At 41.9% G+C, this 18,264-nt stretch overlaps 1 protein-coding gene across 3 annotated transcripts in view; it reads left to right on the top strand.

Moving 5' to 3' along the window:
• Positions 1 to 18,264, top strand: part of OSBPL10 (oxysterol binding protein like 10) — an 857,577-nt gene that overhangs the window by 250,732 nt on the left and 588,581 nt on the right. For all 3 annotated transcript variants that reach the window (XM_056520089.1, XM_056520090.1, XM_056520088.1), the window contains exon 3: positions 16,224 to 16,297. In XM_056520089.1, coding sequence (XP_056376064.1) covers positions 16,224 to 16,297 — 74 coding nt within the window. The remainder of the gene's footprint in view (positions 1 to 16,223; positions 16,298 to 18,264) is intronic.

Below are 18,264 nucleotides of genomic sequence, written 5' to 3'. Positions count from 1 at the left end.
AATTACCTGTTTGCTATGGCAGCTATTAGATTAACCCCTTAATGATACAGCCCATTTGGGCTTTAACCCCTTCACGATCCATGACATACATGTACTTCATTGCACCATGCCCAGTAAGAAGGTGGCTATCACGGATCAAAGCTATCTTGGCTCGGGACCCAGGGGTTTTTCGTCGCCCGCCCCTTACCACGATCACTGCCATAGGCTAGTCAAATCTGACCAGCCGACGGCAGCTTTTTGCAGTAAGAATACTGAGCAGAGCAATGTATCTCGATCAAAGGGATATGGACCTACACAATGTTCTGCTCAGTGACCATAGTGTCCCTTATAAGTCAGGAGATCCTTGTGCCCTCTGGCATTCTTCAATCCCGGAGTGAAGAGCATTTCATTTTTTTTTTTTAAATTGTCAAACAGCTCTCTCTAGTGTCCTGTTTCTGGTACTGCATCTTCTGTGCTTAGTGCAGTGCAGGCACAGGACACTAGGGGGAGTTGATTCAGAAGTTAATATATATATATATATATATATATATATATATTTGTGCTCGGGGCTACAAATAGCGAGCCTACCTACTTAAAACTAACTCAACTATGGCTAGGCAGTCTGAACTGTGCCATATACTGCCGCGTAAGGGTACACCTTGTAAAATAAGAGGGCAAAACTCAAACCAAACAGGCAACTCAGAAATCAAAACAAGCTTTATTAGTAATTACAACACAAGCGATTCAAAAGCACACTGCATCTCCAATTTCGGGTTTGGAACATAACGTATGTACGCACTGGACTTCCAGCGACCTAACTTCCTGATAACATGAGCAGGAACACCATGACGAGAGGCAGACGCGGCTGCCCCTATGCGTAGAGAATGACCGGATATGACCGAAGCATCATGGCCTAAGGATTTAACTAAAACATGTAAATAACGAACAAAACTGAGGAAGTAAGAGCCATGTTATTAAACAACAACAAAGGGCATTCTGGACTGTCATGAACACGAAGAGCAAGTAACGAGTTAAAGACCAAGACCGGACACCATTTGTGAGAGGTTTTAAAATATTTGACGTGCACCTTCTGACCGGGAAGTGATGTCTTAGTGTCGTTCAGAACGAGAGTGAAATGATCCGTGGCTCGCTGCAATTGTCCCAACTTGAGAAATGGAGCGGTACTAGTTCTACTCGTGAACTCGCCCGGCCTCAGAAAGCCATAGAAACCTAAGAAGAGGGCTGCTTTTAGCGTTAAACTATTACCTAGACCAAACGGGGAGTGATCCAGGGCATCTGCCAGCTCCCTAAACAGCGACCCCGAGATGGGCTGCCGGCCTGGAGGCTTTGGTACTCTACTTTTGGCAACCCCCTTAAGGGCAGCCTTAACTGCATGCGAAGTAAACAAAGATGCCCGATCCGGGAACTTCAAAGTAACAAAGTGTTGTATGCCTGCCAAATAAATCTTTATGGTGTTATATGCTAGCCGTAAGGAGGAGTGGCAAAACCCTATAAAGGCTAAAATAAAAGATACTGAAAGGACATCGTTATGCGGGTGAGACTGACAGAACTTAGTAAACAGATTAAAGGCCGTACGGTAAACTTTCTGAGTGTTACGGGAAAGTGAACTATTAATCAAGTCCTGACCTACAGACAACTAGGCATTTAGTTCAAAATCAAATCGTGGAACGCTGGAACCATGCATCCTGATGGATCGGCCTCTGGCATTACCTGGAAGAAAAGTGCAAAATTGAGCCTAGACAGTGCATCAGCAGCCGTGTTCCTAACACCATCTATATGAGCACTAGAAAAGTGAAAATTATGTAACAATGATAACCATACCAGTTTACGCATCAAAGACATGACCTGTGGGGACGAGGATCTACCTTTAAGTAGAATATACACCGTAGCTTCATTATCAGAAACAAACAGTACTGACTTCCTAAACCATAGGTGACCCCACACACTGGCAGCTGCAACTATAGGGTACAACTCAAACAATGCTGAGGACCTGCTAAAACCCGGAGACTGAAATACCTCAATTGGCCAAGCACTGGCCAACCAATGATTCTCCCAAATGGCTGCAAAACCCACTGAGGAGGAAGCATCGGAAAAAACTAAAGGAGAGGCATTATCGATACCAGGGGTGAAAAAGGATACCCCATTCCAGTTAGTCAAAAACGTATGCCACATAGCAAAATCGGCAATCGCTTGTCTATCAAATATGACTACGTAGCTTTGGCCAGACACAGAATTCATAGCGTCTAACAACCTGGAAACAAAACTCCTACCCTGTGGAATTACACGCATGACAAAGTTCAGCATGCCGAGAATGGATTGCAGCTGCACCTTGGTCACCCGGGGTGAATTGACAAGATCATGCATGGTCTATCTAATACGTGAGAGCTTGTCGAGCGGTAATCGGGCTTCCATGACCTGTGTGTATAGAACAATACCTAAGAAAGTCAGTGACTTGCAAGGGCCCTCAACTTTTTTATCTGACACCGGAACCGCCAGTTGCTGGAACACTGCTAACGAGGTTGTGAAGTCCCTGGGGCACACGTTACCTGGCTCAATAAACAAAAAGTCGTCCAAGTAGTGGATGACATGGGAACAGTCAAACCTGTTTTCCAGGAGCCAGTGTAGGGATTGCGCAAATTTATCAAATAACCAAGGACTACTCCTGGAACCAAAAGTTAACTTAACAGCAAAATAATACTTGTCGCGCCATTTAATACCGTGCCACTTCCATAGCTGAGGCATAATGGGCAGGAGCTTAAAGGCATCGGAAATATCGATCTTGGACAGCCACGTGTTACCGCCCATGCTCAGGATGACCGCTATTGCCTCATCTATGGAAGCATATTTCAGGGAGAACTCTTCAGCGGGAATAAGAGAGTTTAAACTAGGTGTGTGTGCAGAGTAAGGGGCGGACAAATCATAAATTAAACGAAGTTTATTACTAAATTTCCCAGCCACCAACCCCAATGGGCTTACTCTCCAAACGTCAAAGGGGGGCTCATCAAACGGACCAATAACAAAACCCTTGTCTATTTCAGCTTGTATCAGGGTATCTACAGCCCTAGGGTCCCTTAGAGCAGAACGTAAATTGTCACACTCATACGTAGCAGAGGGTAAAGTAATGAAACCTGTGTGGAAACCTGACCGGAATCCATTAATCAAAAACTGAACAAAACACCTATCTGGATGATCAGCAAGAAAATGTTCTAAACACAACACGTCTATCACTGCTAGTCATGCTTTCGACTTCTGTGGACAACTGGCCTTAGGATGGGCCCTGAAACAGAATGCACAGACATGTAAAAGTCTACACTGGTTATAATTGCAAGACCCAAAATTGAAATTATTGCAAATTTGAGATTTACCAAGATACTTGATAGGCCTACCTAACTTGTCAATCAAGCCTGGGTGTTTCTGATTCCTAGGCTGAAATGTGGGTGAAGATGTGCCGGGATTTACCTCGGATGGGGAATTAACAGTATTGCACCATTCAGTGGTATGGGCGATGGACTGACACCGAGAGCAAACGGGGGCTTTAAGACCTGCAAAATGATTGCAGAAAATCTCGGTGTCAACCAACGCCCAATTAACTGTATAGTTGTACTGCACTAGAGCTGCCGTCGCCTTAGCTGAAAATGATTTATGATAATCAGAAAACGTGAACCCACCATATTTATGAGCTAACTCTGTGACTTTGTACAGATACATGTCAAGCTCTTCACGTCTTTCTGGCTTGACTGAGCATAAAACGTCACGATAAATGGCGAACGCCATACTGAATTCAGCTAGTGTAAGCTTGCGACTTAACCTTACATCTTTTGCTTTCAGAATAACCGACACCTCACCGCAAGCAATAGTCTTGTTCTCGGAAACATCATGAGATGCAATAAGCAAGGAAGCGAGATTAACATCCTTACCATCAAGAATGTCCTTCTTCAGATTAGTCGGGATAAAATGAGCTGGCGCGACATTTGGCACGAGCATATTAAGTCCAACCGGTAATACTGAAGCCTGCGGGGTAGCAGAAACCTGAGGGGGAACGGAAGTGTGTGGAACGGCCGAAGTCGAACCCACCACTGGGGCCGGAGCGGGAGCCTCCGAACTCTTACACTCCAAGGTATCAACTCTAGAGCACAGCGAGTTAATTAACGTATGCAACTGCAAGATGGACGTATTGAGTGTCTGCATGGACACTTCTTCACTGCTAGGGCCTGCTTGATCACAGGGTCCCGAGTGCTCAGAGACCAATAAGCGATAAAGTTCCGCCTTGCGGGCAGTAGCCGGGAACGGGATGCCTTTGCGGACGAGTTCAGCCGTCAGTTTAGGAATGGTCCAGTTACGAAGAGATGGGACGCTACCCAGATCCGATGTTCTAGCGACATTGTCCAGAACAGAAGCTGCATCTTCAATGTCTGATGCGTGAGACATTTCTGAAAATTAGATATACAACAATCAAATCCTGACCCAAGGAACAAACCAAAAACGAAATACACCTGTCAGAGCAAGACTAACCCGGGAACCAAAACCACTGCCACCACAGAATCAGACTAGAAAGTGAAGAGTACCGAGTGGTGACTAAACACATGCTAACAGCGTGACACGTAAAGTTACTCGTGACTAACGAACCCCTTGGCCCAAAGACGTGATGAGCAGGGGATAAAGAGTACACCCAAGGACGTAATGGGTAACGAACTAAGACATGAATACCTGGGCTTCCTGAAGCCTAAAACAGACCGCACCTTGACAACTGGGTTATGACGGTCAATCTCGACATGAACAGGCGCTGGAACAACGTAGAAGCTGAAGCGAGGCGAGACTACCAGGATGAACACTGCGAGCCAAAGGAGAACCGTATGAAGAGAATGTTTACTATAACTAACCCAAAAAATGGACTGCACATACCTGTACCGAGGGTGGTAAGCCAACACGAAGTTCACGACAGCAGACGTTTAAGCCACAAGAGCGTGCGTGGACAACTGCTGAATAAAACACACAGGCATATAACTTAACAACACACAGGCTAAGGCAGATCCACACGAGGACCCAAAGACGAGTTGAGTCGGTGGAAAGGACACGAACCGAGCCCCAAAGGGCGAGTTGGGGGAAGAAAAACAACTTGCATGAACATAAAACTTTAAATTAACACCTATATACATATATGCAAAATTCCAAATATACTCTTTTATCTCTTTTTACCTAAAAGCGACCGGGCCGAGGACAGCGAACTAGCGTAAAGATGAACTTCGAGCCTAGACAGCTACACAGCGTTACTGAGCTAGTAAGGCGATAGTCTAATGCAGGAGGTAGATATCTTGCGAATAAACTGAAAATAGGAAAACCAACGTGAATACACCGCTTGACCGAAAATGAGAAACGATTGTAAGGCACAATACTACGTAAGGGCGAGGAGAAAAACTAAAATGTAAAAACAAGAATAATGGCAAAGGTAAACCCACCACATAACTGAATAGGTACAGGTGTGGATCAACACCTACAAGGCGCTTAGTGAGGCTATGACGAAGAATTTAGCTAGTAACATGACAAAAACACTTAACCAGGTAAAAGAGTAACCATAGGAGCACAGGAACAATAAATCAGCAGCGCACATTGAATAACATGCTACAAGCCAGGCAAACTAATTTAGGAACAACCGCCTTATTCACTACCACAACAAGTTAGAGTAAAACGGTACCAAACAACGAGCAAAGTAAATAACTACAACTAGCAATAAATACCATGAAGCAATAAATACCATGAAGACAGAGGCGAAACAGCGGAAGGCAAATTGACCATGTGAGAACAGAATTATAGTACCAGACAAATAGCGGAGCATATAGTGGCAGTGTATCAGTAGCGTATGCAGAAGGAATGTGAGTTTGATTGAATATATATATATATATATATATATATATTTTTTTTTAATTTATTTATATATATATATATATATATATATATTATATATATATATATTTTTTTTTCTTCAAAAACAACAACTAACGAACTAACAGACTCATGAGTTAAAACATGACTAATACGGACCAATGTATGCGGCCGAAGTGTAGATACGAGGAGCAACAGTGTAAAATACATGGAATATGAAACAGATTAGGTATATGAGAAGCAACTGCGGAACAAACGCGTCAACCAGTGAAATACACAGCAGGGACATCTGTGACACATTAACGAAGCGTGACCAGTAGACAACGTGTACTGACACTAAGACTAACACCTGGAACTACAAGACTATAATACCTACAGTATGCAAACAAGCACCCAGCATGCAGAGCTGAGCCGCAGGAGGTGTGTAACGAACTGGCTGCCGGCTGAGACTGGTGACCGAATAAGAAAGCCGGCATGCGTGAGGCAGCGGAACGGGACGGGAGAATACCGCGGAGCTCCGAAGGGCATATGCTCCGAAAGGTAACTCCCGCTGTCACCTCCCCCAACCAGCACCAAACATCTGAAAAGAAACCCCCGACATGCAGAGCCGGGCAGCCGGAAGCGCACAACGTTGCTTAACAGCCCGCTACAGCTGCTGAACAACAACACCAACATGCGAAAGGCAGGGCACGGGGGACAACCGCAGGGCTCATACAAGACACGAGCCCCCAGACTCCTGCAGTCACCCCCCGGACCTGCTCCGCCGTCGCCCCCTACCTAGCGTCTGAACTAACCTGAAATGACGTGCACAGCAGAGCACAGGAACGAACACGAGGCTGGAGAGACTTCCCCCGGCGTCTGACGTCACGGACTCCAAACAACGCGAGAGCCGCGGCGCACTGAACACAGGGAGCCGCGGCTTTTAAGCGCAAGTACCGCCCCTCCCACAAACACAGGTTAAGTGACTCAGTAAATAAACCTTCGCACATATATATATATATATATATATATATATATATACAGTGACCCCCCCGACCTACGATGGCCCCGACATATGATAATTTCAACATGCGACGGCCTCTCAGAGGCCATCGCATGTTGAAGGCAGTATCAACATACAATGCTTTTGTATGTCACGGCCTTCACATAAACGGCTATCCAGCAGCGCAGACTGCTTCAGCTGCCGCTGGATAGCCGTTTACGGTGCCCCGTAAGCTCCGGTGAGGGTCACTCACCTGTCCACGGCGTTCCAGGACGTCATCTTCGGGATCCCCAGCATCGCCGTCGCTCTCCATCGTCGTCATCACGTAGTCGGGCACACGCCGTCCCGTCATGTCGTGACGTAATGCCGGCAATGAGGAACGACGATCCCAGTCAATAGAGACGTTCCGGAGTGGCGGGGACACCCCGGGGACGCTGCGGCAGTCGCAGTGGTGACGGCGGGGACAGGTGAGTACAATGTCCTATATTTAACATTGCACGGATCCCTCAACATACGATGGTTTCAACAAACGATGGGTCATTTGGAACGGATTACCATCGTATGTTGAGGGACCACTGTATATATATATATATATATATATATATATATGTGTGTGTGTGTGTGTTCCTGTTATAGGCAGGGCGTTAGGTTAGGCCAAGTTAGAGACGTCCGTTTTTTTTTTTTTTAAATAAACTAATCAAAGCTTAGGCACTCATATTTCACACTCCACCTATAGAGTTGGAAACAACACCTAAAACAATGTTGACCAACCCGATCATCACAAAGGATGTACTCAGCAGAAGAAGCCTATTAGTTTCTTGCCTTTATTATTTAGATGGCCAGGGAGAAGAGGAATATGCTCCAATCCTCTTTGTCCTCTGCTAGTAGTGATGAGAAACAGCGATGAAGGCGTCACAAGACACTGCCTGAGCCTGCTCCCCAATCAAGTGAACCTGTGTTGACTCAAGTACCATGGTGGGCACTGCAAATGTACATGCTGTGAGAAAACAGATTCTGAAAAATCTGCATCCAAAATGCCAAAAGGCGCTTCTTTCCTTTGGTGCCCTGTTGTGTGCCCAAACAGTGGCTTATGACCACATTTGTGGTACTGCTACATTTAGGAGAAATTGGGTAACAAACTTTGGTGTGCTATTATCGTTTTTTTTTGTGTTTTTTTTGGTAAAGTGGGCAAATCTGTGCTAAAAATGCAAATTATGCATCAAAATGTAAAGTTTTATTTTCACCGCCTAATGCTAAAATCTTTCTTCAAACACTTTTCCTCAAAAACACTACATTTACACACACCATTACATAGTAACCCCCCCCCCCCCCCCCATATGAAATGGCCTGGAAGGCAGTGTTTCCTAAACAGGGAACCTCCTGCTGTTGCAAAACTACAGCCTCGAGCATGACCAGACAGCCTGTGACTGTCCAGGCATGCTGGGAGTTGTAGTTTTGTACCTGCTGAGAGCTTACTGTTTGGGAAACTCTGCCATAGGATATTTTTGGCCAAGGAGGAAAACCTCATGCTTGCCTCCCAGACTTCTTTTTCTTTTACCCTTTGTGAAAAAGAAAACTTGGGGGCTCCACCAACATGTTAGTGTAGAAAATTACATTGTTTACACTAACATGCTAGTGTTGCCCCATATTGTTTCATTTTCACGAGGTAAAAGAACAAATTTTGTGGGGCTTTTTCTCCTGCTGAGCACCTTCCATCCATATATGGGGTGTTTTCATGCTTTGGAAAAATTGGGTTATGAATTTTGAGAGGCTTTTTTTCCTTTTACCCATTTTAAAAAATGAAAATTTTGGGGCTACAATATGTTAGTGTAAAAATGGCGATTTTTACTTTTTTCCTCCACTTTGCTGCTAAGGGTGCAGTTTTTATAATGGGGTCATTTATGTGGGATTTAAAACAGAAAGACCCTCAAATCCACTTTAAACTGAACTGGCCCTGAAAAATTAATGAAGATTTTGAAATGTTCATGAAAATTTGAAAAAGTGCTGCTAAACTTTGAAGCCCTAGAGTGTCTTCAAAAAGCAAAAAGATATCTACTTTATGATGCCAACATAAAGTAGACGTATATGTGAATCAAAATGTCAATTATTTGGCATGACCATTTTCCTTACAAGCATAACATTTCAAATTTATTTTAAAAAAATTGGGAATTTTTTCATGAAGAATTATGCAAGTATTGATGAAAATGTATCACTATCTTGAAGTAGAATATGTCATGAAAAAACAGTCTCTGAATCAGTATGATAAGTAAAAGTATCTCAGTTATTAATGCATAAAGTGATACAGGTCAGGTTTAAAAAAAAAAACTGGCGATGACATACACGAGAAAAGTGGTACGGCAAATTATTAAATAATTTACCATGTGGCAATATCCCCCTAGTTGTAATTTTTTACAGGCCAAGTTTTGGGGGCAGAAAGAGCAAGTTTTGCATGGAAAGTTCCCCTTTGGGGTAATGTTAGTGAGCCAATCGCCGTTTCTCACTGGTATATCCTGTTTTTCACTTGTAGAGGCCTTTAAAATTTCCCCCAGCGTGCAATTCTTCCTATATGTTACCAAGGGAGAATTCACGGCAATTTCTCTTAAATCAGCATCTGACTCCAGGATATACCAGTGCTTAAGGATTACTTTGGACACAAATTCTTTCATATTAGAATTAGCCAGAGAAAAATCTCTGTGGTTTTTCATTTTGTCTGGATTTATGGCATAACAACTGATGACATGGAACAGTTAGAGCCTTCTCAAAACTGTCTTGTATGATATTGTTGGGATAACTCCTCTCTCTGTCGTTTCTTGAGGTCAGCTTGTGTATGGAAGGTCTCGCCATTACTGTTAACTTTCCTAAGGTGTAGGAACTGAGAATATGGGAAGTTATGGGCAATGGTCTTCCCATAGCCCCGTTTGTTTAAGGTTCCTTCTTGTACTGTAAGTTTAAGGTCTAAAAAAGTGAGCTCTGTATCACCAAACTCCGAGGTTAAAGACCTATTTTATTGGTTTGTCTTGTTCAGGTAGGTGACAAAGGAATCGAATTGTGCACCCTTCCATATTATCAGGATGTCATCGAGAAACCTGAGATAAAGTTTAATATTGGGGATGTACGGATTCTTAGAGGAAAAGATATATATTGATGCTCAAAAGCAGCAAGGAACAGATTGGCATAGGTACAAGAGACTGAGGTGCCCATTGCAGTCCCGGTCTCCTGCCTATACCAAGTTTCACCTTCTTTAAACTCGTTATGGGAGAGTATGAAGCGACAGGCTTCAGTCACAAAATTGGGGAAGTCACTAGTATTGTAAGTCTCTGTCAAAATTTCACGGATAGCCTGCACACCCGCATCATGTGGGATGCGGGTGTACAGGCTCTCTACGTCAATGGAGGCTAAATGGTATGTATTGGTCCAGTGAAAATTGTCAAGATGTATGAGTAAATCACAAAGAAAGAAGGCAAGGCAGAAAGGGATGATAGCACACCAAAAATGCAAAAATAAATCTTTATTATACAAAAACGACCACATACATTTAAAAGCACTTAAAAAAGGAGGTCCATAACACTATTGACCACCTTGAGCCATGGAGAGGGACTCCAGAACTAATCAAAGACTCCCCCCCAGAACAGGGATACCCGCTATACTCAATAATAAAGTGCAATCCTATCACTAAGACAACCGGCCCCACAGAAAACACTATTCAGTATGCAGTATACAAACGAGAGCTCTTCTAAATGGTCAAAAAGTAATATATGTAATATATCTACACAAAAGCATCTGGCTGTAAAGAATAAAAATAGACAATGTATACAGAGCTACACGGTTGCTAATGGTCATACACATCATGGAACATCAAGTTGTCAAAGAACAGATAGATATACGTCACATGATCATAACAGAGCGGGTGTCCCCCTCCAAAACCTAGGTCCCCACGCGTTTCGTCACTCTGGGTGACTTCCTCAGGTGCGCATGGCTCTAACATGAACCAACACAAGCTTATATATCATTATTGTTCATTACCTCAGTGCCAGCAGGTGTGGGTCCCACCTCCTTTGACACACACACACACACGCTGACCATGCATCCTGTTCCGGTTCAACCCCTTATACTGACATACCTGATATCATACAGTTCTGATATCTTGCCCTTGCTCTCGACAGAGTGCGCTTGCGCTGAATCAATAACATATGCCTACCCCTATTGGCTGGTGCGTCCAACTCGTATGCTTGCGTCTTCTCAAAAAATCTAGCGCATGCGTAGTATTCCCACAGGTTCACGCATGCGCATTATGTTAGTATCTCTTGTAAGGCCAATCGCTAATATTGCTGGCTTCCAACCTTTGAGTGCGCATGAATCCCTCTGTATGCATGCGCAATGGGTCTTCTATCCGTACAGCCTATCTTAGGCAAAGTAGATCTTATACATCGCACCTGCGTGGTGAGTCTTATGCCCGCACAGCATGTATTGAAGGAAGTGAATCTTATATCTCGTACCTACGCACCAGGATTTTTTGTATCTTGCAATAGATGAGATGGCCATATCTCTAACTCCAATATGCCTCAGTATATATTTAGTCAGTTATCAACCCTATAGAACACATCTACATCAGACTCCTAGGCTAAAGCTAAGGGTATACCAAGGTTATAAAATAAAGAATACAAGGTTAGACAATTGTCAATATACAAATATAAAATAAATAATAAAGTATAAGTGAAGGAAAAAAAACACATCTAACAACCCATGTGACAATCTTCATATATTATGTCCTATATTCATCAGGTCCACATAACGTGCCCTATATTCTATGTATCACTTTTATTGATTATTAACACACCAATAATTATAAAAGGCCATGTGATGCAAAAAGGTTTATATATATGTAGGTCTCTATATTCCATCACCATAACAACTAAAAGATATTGGTACAATAGCATCAAGGTATACGCAATTAGGACAACAACAATAATTATATAGACCCATACTATACCAGAAGGGTATGTGCATAAAGAGATCTCCATATTTAATTACCATAATACCTGAAAAAACATTGGTGTATTAACACCAAAGCATGCATTATTGAAACAACAAAAATGTATACGTGAAAATCAATTTGTATCCCTCATATCAATATTGTGGTTGAACCGTCTCCTTACAGCCTCATTCACCATTCCCTCTCCAAACCATACACACTTCATGTCTATTCACATCACTTCCCATTCATACACCCACTATTGCCGGCACTGAGTTCACATTGTATATCATGATATGAATAGACATGAAGTGTGTATGGTTTGGAGAGGGAATGGTGAATGGGGCTGTAAGGAGACGGTTCAACCACAATATTGATATGAGGGATACAAATTGGTTGTGTATTGCAATTCTCTTTGGGTAGCACTGCTATCATTTTTTGGGTAGTATGATTTTCAAGTATACATTTTTGTTGTTTCAATTATGCATGCTTTGGTGTTAATACACCAATGTTTTTTCAGGTATTATGGTAATTAAATATGGAAATCTCTATATGCACATACCCTTCTGGTATTGTATGGGTCTATATAATTATTGTTGTTGTCCTAATTGCGTATACCTTGATGCTATTGTACCAATATCTTTTAGTTGTTATGGTGATAGAATATAGAGATCTCCATATGTATAAACCTTTTTGCATCCCATGGCCTTTTATAATTATTGGTGTGTTAATAATCAATATAAGTGATACATAGAATATAGTGCACTTTATGTGGACCTGATGAATGTAGGACATAATATATGAAGATTGTCCCATGGGTTGTTAGATGTGTTTTTTCCTTCACTTATACTTTATTTTATATTTGTATATTGACAATTGTCTAACCTTGTATTCTTTATTTTATAACCTTGGTATACCCTTAGCTTTAGTCTAGGGGTCTGATGTAGATGTGTTCTATAGGGTTGATAACTGACTAAATATATACTGAGGCATATTGGAGTTAGAGATATGGCCATCTCATCTATTGCAAGATACAAAAAATCCTGGTGCATAGGTACGAGATATAAGATTCACTTTGTTCAATACATGCTGCGCCGACATAAGACTCGCCACGCAGGCGCGATGTATAAGATCTACTTAGCCTAAGATAGGCTGTACGGATAGAAGACCCATTGCGCATGCATGCAGAGGGACGCATGCGCACTCAAAGGTTGGAAGCCAGCAATATGGCCGATTGGCCTTACTAGAGATACTAACATAATGCGCATGCGTGAACCTGTGGGAATACTACGCATGCGCGATATTTTTTGAGAAGACGCAAGCATACGAGTTGGACGCACCAGCCAATAGGAGTAGGCATATGTTATTGATCCAGCACAAGCACACTCTGTCTAGAGCAAGGGCAGGATACCGGAACTGTATGATATCAGGTATGTCAGTATAAGTGGTAGAACCGGAACAGGATGCATGGTCAGTGTGTGTGTGTGTGTATGAAAGGAGGTGGGACCCACACCTGCCGGCCCTGAGGTAGTGAACAATAATGATATATAAGCTTTTGTTGGTTCATGTTAGAGCCATGCGCCCCTGAGGAAGTCACCCAGAGTGACAGAACGCGTGGGGACCTAGGTTTTGGGGGGGACACCCGCTCTGTTATGATCACGTGACTTATATCTATCTGTTATTTGACAACTTGATGTTCCTTGATGTGTATGACCATTACCAACCGTGTAGCTCTGTATACATTGTCTATTTTTATTATTTACAGCCAGATGCTTTTGTTTACATATATTACATATATTACTTTTTGACCATTTAGAAGAGCTCTCGTTTGTTTACTGCATACTGAATAGTGTTTTCTGTGGGGCCGGTTGTCTTAGTGATAGGATTGCACTTTATTATTGAGTATAGCGGGTGTCCCTGTTCTGGGGGGGGGGGGGGGGGGAGGGAGTCTTTGACTAGCTCTGGAGTCCCTCTCCAAGGCTCAAGGTGGTCAATAGTGTTATGGACCTCCTTTTTTAAGTGCTTTTAAATGTATGTGGTCGTTTTTGTATAATAAAGATTGATTTTTGCATTTTTGGTGTGCTATCATCCCTTTCTGCCTTGCCTTCTTTCTTTGTGATGTATTCAATATTAAGGCATATATAGCACCCAGTCTTATTAGTATCTGTGGTTGAGCCTACCTCCTTTTCAATATAAGATGTATGAGTAAGTCTCCAGTTTCTTTAATATAGGACGGGATGGTTTTGTCAAAGCTGAAGTACAGGCATGGACACAGTCCAGTAAGTGAGAGTAGGCTTGCACTCCTCTGTGCTCTCTCTGTCTGATAGGACAGGAGAGAACACAGAGGAGTACTACCAGACAGGAGAGAGTACAGAGGAGTCTATCAGACAGGAGAGAGCACAGAGGAGTGCTATCAGACAGGAGGGAGCAAAGAGGAGTGCTAGCCCACCCTCAATTACTGGACTTTGTCCTTGCCTGTGCTTCAGCTTGGACAAAGCCACTATTTTATAAGCAATGATTTCTATAAAAAGGAAATAAAATTTTCTTATGAAGTATATTAGAAAGGTTAAAGACTACCTGTCACCAAACTAAACTTTCAATATATTGTTGCTTATGTTATTATAAGACACTTTGCTATTTACTTGCTGTTAAAATTCTCAACCCTTATATGTTTTTAATGTGATTGAAAAACTGGCCACTAGATGGCTCTTTTCTGTTATTTGATGCAAGTTCAACAGTTAGTTTGGTCTCCACCCAGACTTGTGGAAGTGTGTGCGAGGCATCGTGAGGCACAGCTCTCGCAGGCTTCAGTGACATTGCGCCTGCTGGGGAACACCCACTTTCTCTGGCCTTTAGCTCAAACAATGTGAGCAAGGGGAAAGGTATGATACAGAGCTTTTTAAAAAAAAAATTAAGGGCAGGAGGGGTGTTAGGAGTAGTTAGGGAATATAATCCGAGTTAGTTTAGAAAATATGGTTTGGGGACAGGTACTCTTTATTGTTTTACCAAGATGTACAACATATAAAAAGTTTTTGAATCTGACAGTGCCAGTTTAAAGTTGCCTTTGACCACTTAACGAGGCAGGACGTAAATGTACGTCATGGTGCGGTGGTACTTAACGCACCAGGATGTACAATGACACCCTATACATAACCGCGAGCATCGGAGCGATGCTCAGGTCATGCATGGCAGGTCCCGGCTGCTGATAGCAGCCAGGGACCCACTGGTAATGGCGGACATCCGAGATCGGGCGGATGTCCAGCATTAGCCCCTCAGATGCCATGATCAATACAATTCATGGCATCTGCAGCGCTGCAGTCTCTAAAATAGATGATCAGATTGCCCGCAGCGCTGCCGCGGTGATCTGATCATCCAGAACGGCAGACAGAGGTCCCCTCACCTGCCTCCGCTGCCTTCCATGGGTCTTCTGCTCTAGTCTGAGATCGAGCAGACCAGAGCAGAAGATGACCGATAACACTGATCAGTGCTATGCCGTATGCATAGCACTGAACAGTATTAGCAATCGAATTATTGCTATAGTCAGTTTTTCCCCATAAATTGTAAATTTTTCCCTATTTTACCCCTAAAAAGTGTAAAAAAAATGTTTTTAATAAACATATTTGGTATCGCCGCATATCCAATATATCCAAACTATTAAAATATAATGTTAATTATCCCGTACGGTGAATGGCGTGAACGTAAAAAAAAAAAATTGCTGCTTCTTTATAACATTTTATTCCAAATAATATTGATAAAAAATATATTAAAAGTTTTATATATGCAATTGTGGTATCAAAAAAAGATACAGATCACAGCGCAAAAAAATAGCCCTCATACCGCTGCTTATACAGAAAAATGAAAAAGTTATAGGTCAGCAAAATTGAGGGATTTGGTTAAAAAGTTTGCGATTTTTTTAAAGCTGTATAATAGTATGCAATCATGGGTACCATTTTAATTGTATTGACCCACAAAATAAAGAAAACAGGTCTATTTTACCGTAAAGTGTAAAGCATGAAAACAAAACCTTCCAAAATTTGCAAAATAGTTTTTTTTTATCAATTTCGTATTTTTTTGGTTGCGCCATACATTTTATGGTCAAATGAGTGATGTCATGATAAAGAACAACTGGTCGTGCAAAAAACAAGCCCTTGTTCTAGTCTGTGGATGAAAAGATAAGAGAGTTATGATTTTTGGAAGGCATGGAGGAAAAAACGAAAACGTAAAAATAGAATTGTCTGAGTCCTTAAGACCCAAATGGGATGAGTCCTTAAGGGGTTAAAGTAAGGAAAAATACAGTCAATTTAATATGAGTTGTTGGCAGCTTAGAAGAAAATTTCAGGATCTGATTTTATAATTCAGTAATTATGCTGTATTTTTCTTTCATTGTAGCTGCGGATTCCAAGGAGCGACAATTTTGGTTGGCTCCGCTTCAAGCATGTGCCAAACACCATACAGAGTCCAAGGTAAAAAGCCTCACTAAATAATAATAATTCAGCTATTTATACTGTTATGCAGTAATACTATGTTAGATGCCTTTAGCAACAATATCGTTTAAATGTTTGATGCCTAAAAGCTAGGAATTCTGGAAATAGAAGTCATAGAAAAGTTTCTGCTGTTTAGAGATTGCTGGAAAAGTTGTGGAACATTTATCAGGAACGAAATACATTTTGGATAATGTAAGTAGGCTATAAATGGTCACATTGGTGGGCGGGGGGTTGATTTATCACAGAGTTATTTTGTATGTCATTTTTAAAGTCTCTTTTGTTGCGGGTTGTTTAGTGGACACATTCACCAAAACGAACAAAATTACTTTGTAAGGAACATCACTAAAAGTTGTCTATGTTTACAGGTTTTTTCAACCATTGCATTGTAAATTTGGGTATTTTTAAATAATCACAAATTATAAATTAATGTCCACTACATGTAAAGTGGCCTACGCAAAAGCACCTGGCCCAGAGGGTTTTTCTGGGGAATTCTATAAGGTCTTGGTCGACCAACTTGAACCTCCACTGATATCTTACTATAACCATCTACTGCATTTGGGTTTTATTCCTCTCCATTCCAATACTGCCACTATAAAACTTCTGTTGAAACCTGGTAAGGACCCACTCCTCCCACAGTCTTACTGCCCCATTTCCCTAATCAATCAGGACCTCAAATTTAATTTTCACTGATGTTTAAGACAGTTTTTGCCTTTCCTCATAAGTCCCTTCCAGGTGGGATTAGTTTTAAACCGCTCAGTGGGGACTAACATTCGAAATGTACTGATGGTCCTAGATGGGGTGCAGCATTGTCCAGAGTCAGGAGAAACAATGTTGCTATTAGCTCTTGATGCCGAAAAGGCTTTTGACAATGTTTGGTAGGACTGGCTCAGAATGGCACTGGACAGGGTTGGTATCACTGGGCACTTCCGCACCATTTTGGGGGGGTTTCTAATCCCCTCCGATGGTGCGGATTCATACCCCCCGTTCCTGCAATCCAAAGGGACGAGACAGTGGTGCCCCCTGTCTGCTCTCTTGTTTAATCTAGCCCTGGAGCCTTTGCCGTGGCACTTGGAGGACTCTGAATTATATAGGGGCATTTTTATCCAGTACAAAGCGGTCAAGTTGACCCTTTTTGCAGACGATGTCTTAATTTTTAGGGCAGACTTGGGTACCCATTATGTTCTGCTGATGTCCACTCTAGATTACTATGGTTCTTTTTTTGGGTATAAAGTTAGCCAACTCAAAAGTGAGATCCTTCTCCTATGACCCACTAAACCTACCACCTATTGGAGCTCCCTAGGCATACCAGAAGGTGTCATTAGGTCGTTTATTAAATATCTTGGGATTAAAATTGGAAAAATGCCCTCCTCTTCATAAGCACTGAGTTACCCCTCTTTACTTAAGCAATCCAGGAGGAGCTGCAATGCTGGTTTCCTCTCCCTATCTCATTCCTAGGCAAATGTCATCATATTAAGATAAGTTTCTCTCACTTATTGTGCCATTTGCAAACTTTGCCCATTCTCCTTAAAGTGGCCTACATAGACAAGTCTTCAGAAATCACTTCTATTGTAACTTTAAAAAAAAATGCACAAATATGCAAATCCAAAAAATCACAAAAAACATGCAAATTAGATTAATAACAACTAAAAAATTATTGATAAATCTATACTACTCACAAACTAATTCTGCAGTTATTGCCAAAAACGGGTACATGTTTTATTAAACAAGTTTTTTGTTAAACATTTGGCGAACTCATAGACTTTCTAGTCTTAAGTTTACAATGTTTAAAAACTAGACAGTTTTTATTTATCAACCCCACTGAGGGCCCTTAATATCTGGATCTAAGACATTGTCTAATCTACTGTTAAGTGCAGTGACATTCATTTCTTTTTTAAGATTGTTACCACAGATGTTGCCACAACCAATCACAGCTCAGCTTTCATTTA

Source organism: Hyla sarda, chromosome 5 (assembly GCF_029499605.1).
Source record: "Hyla sarda isolate aHylSar1 chromosome 5, aHylSar1.hap1, whole genome shotgun sequence".
Lineage (NCBI taxonomy): Eukaryota > Metazoa > Chordata > Amphibia > Anura > Hylidae > Hyla > Hyla sarda.
This window is presented reverse-complemented; position numbering and strand designations above follow the sequence as displayed.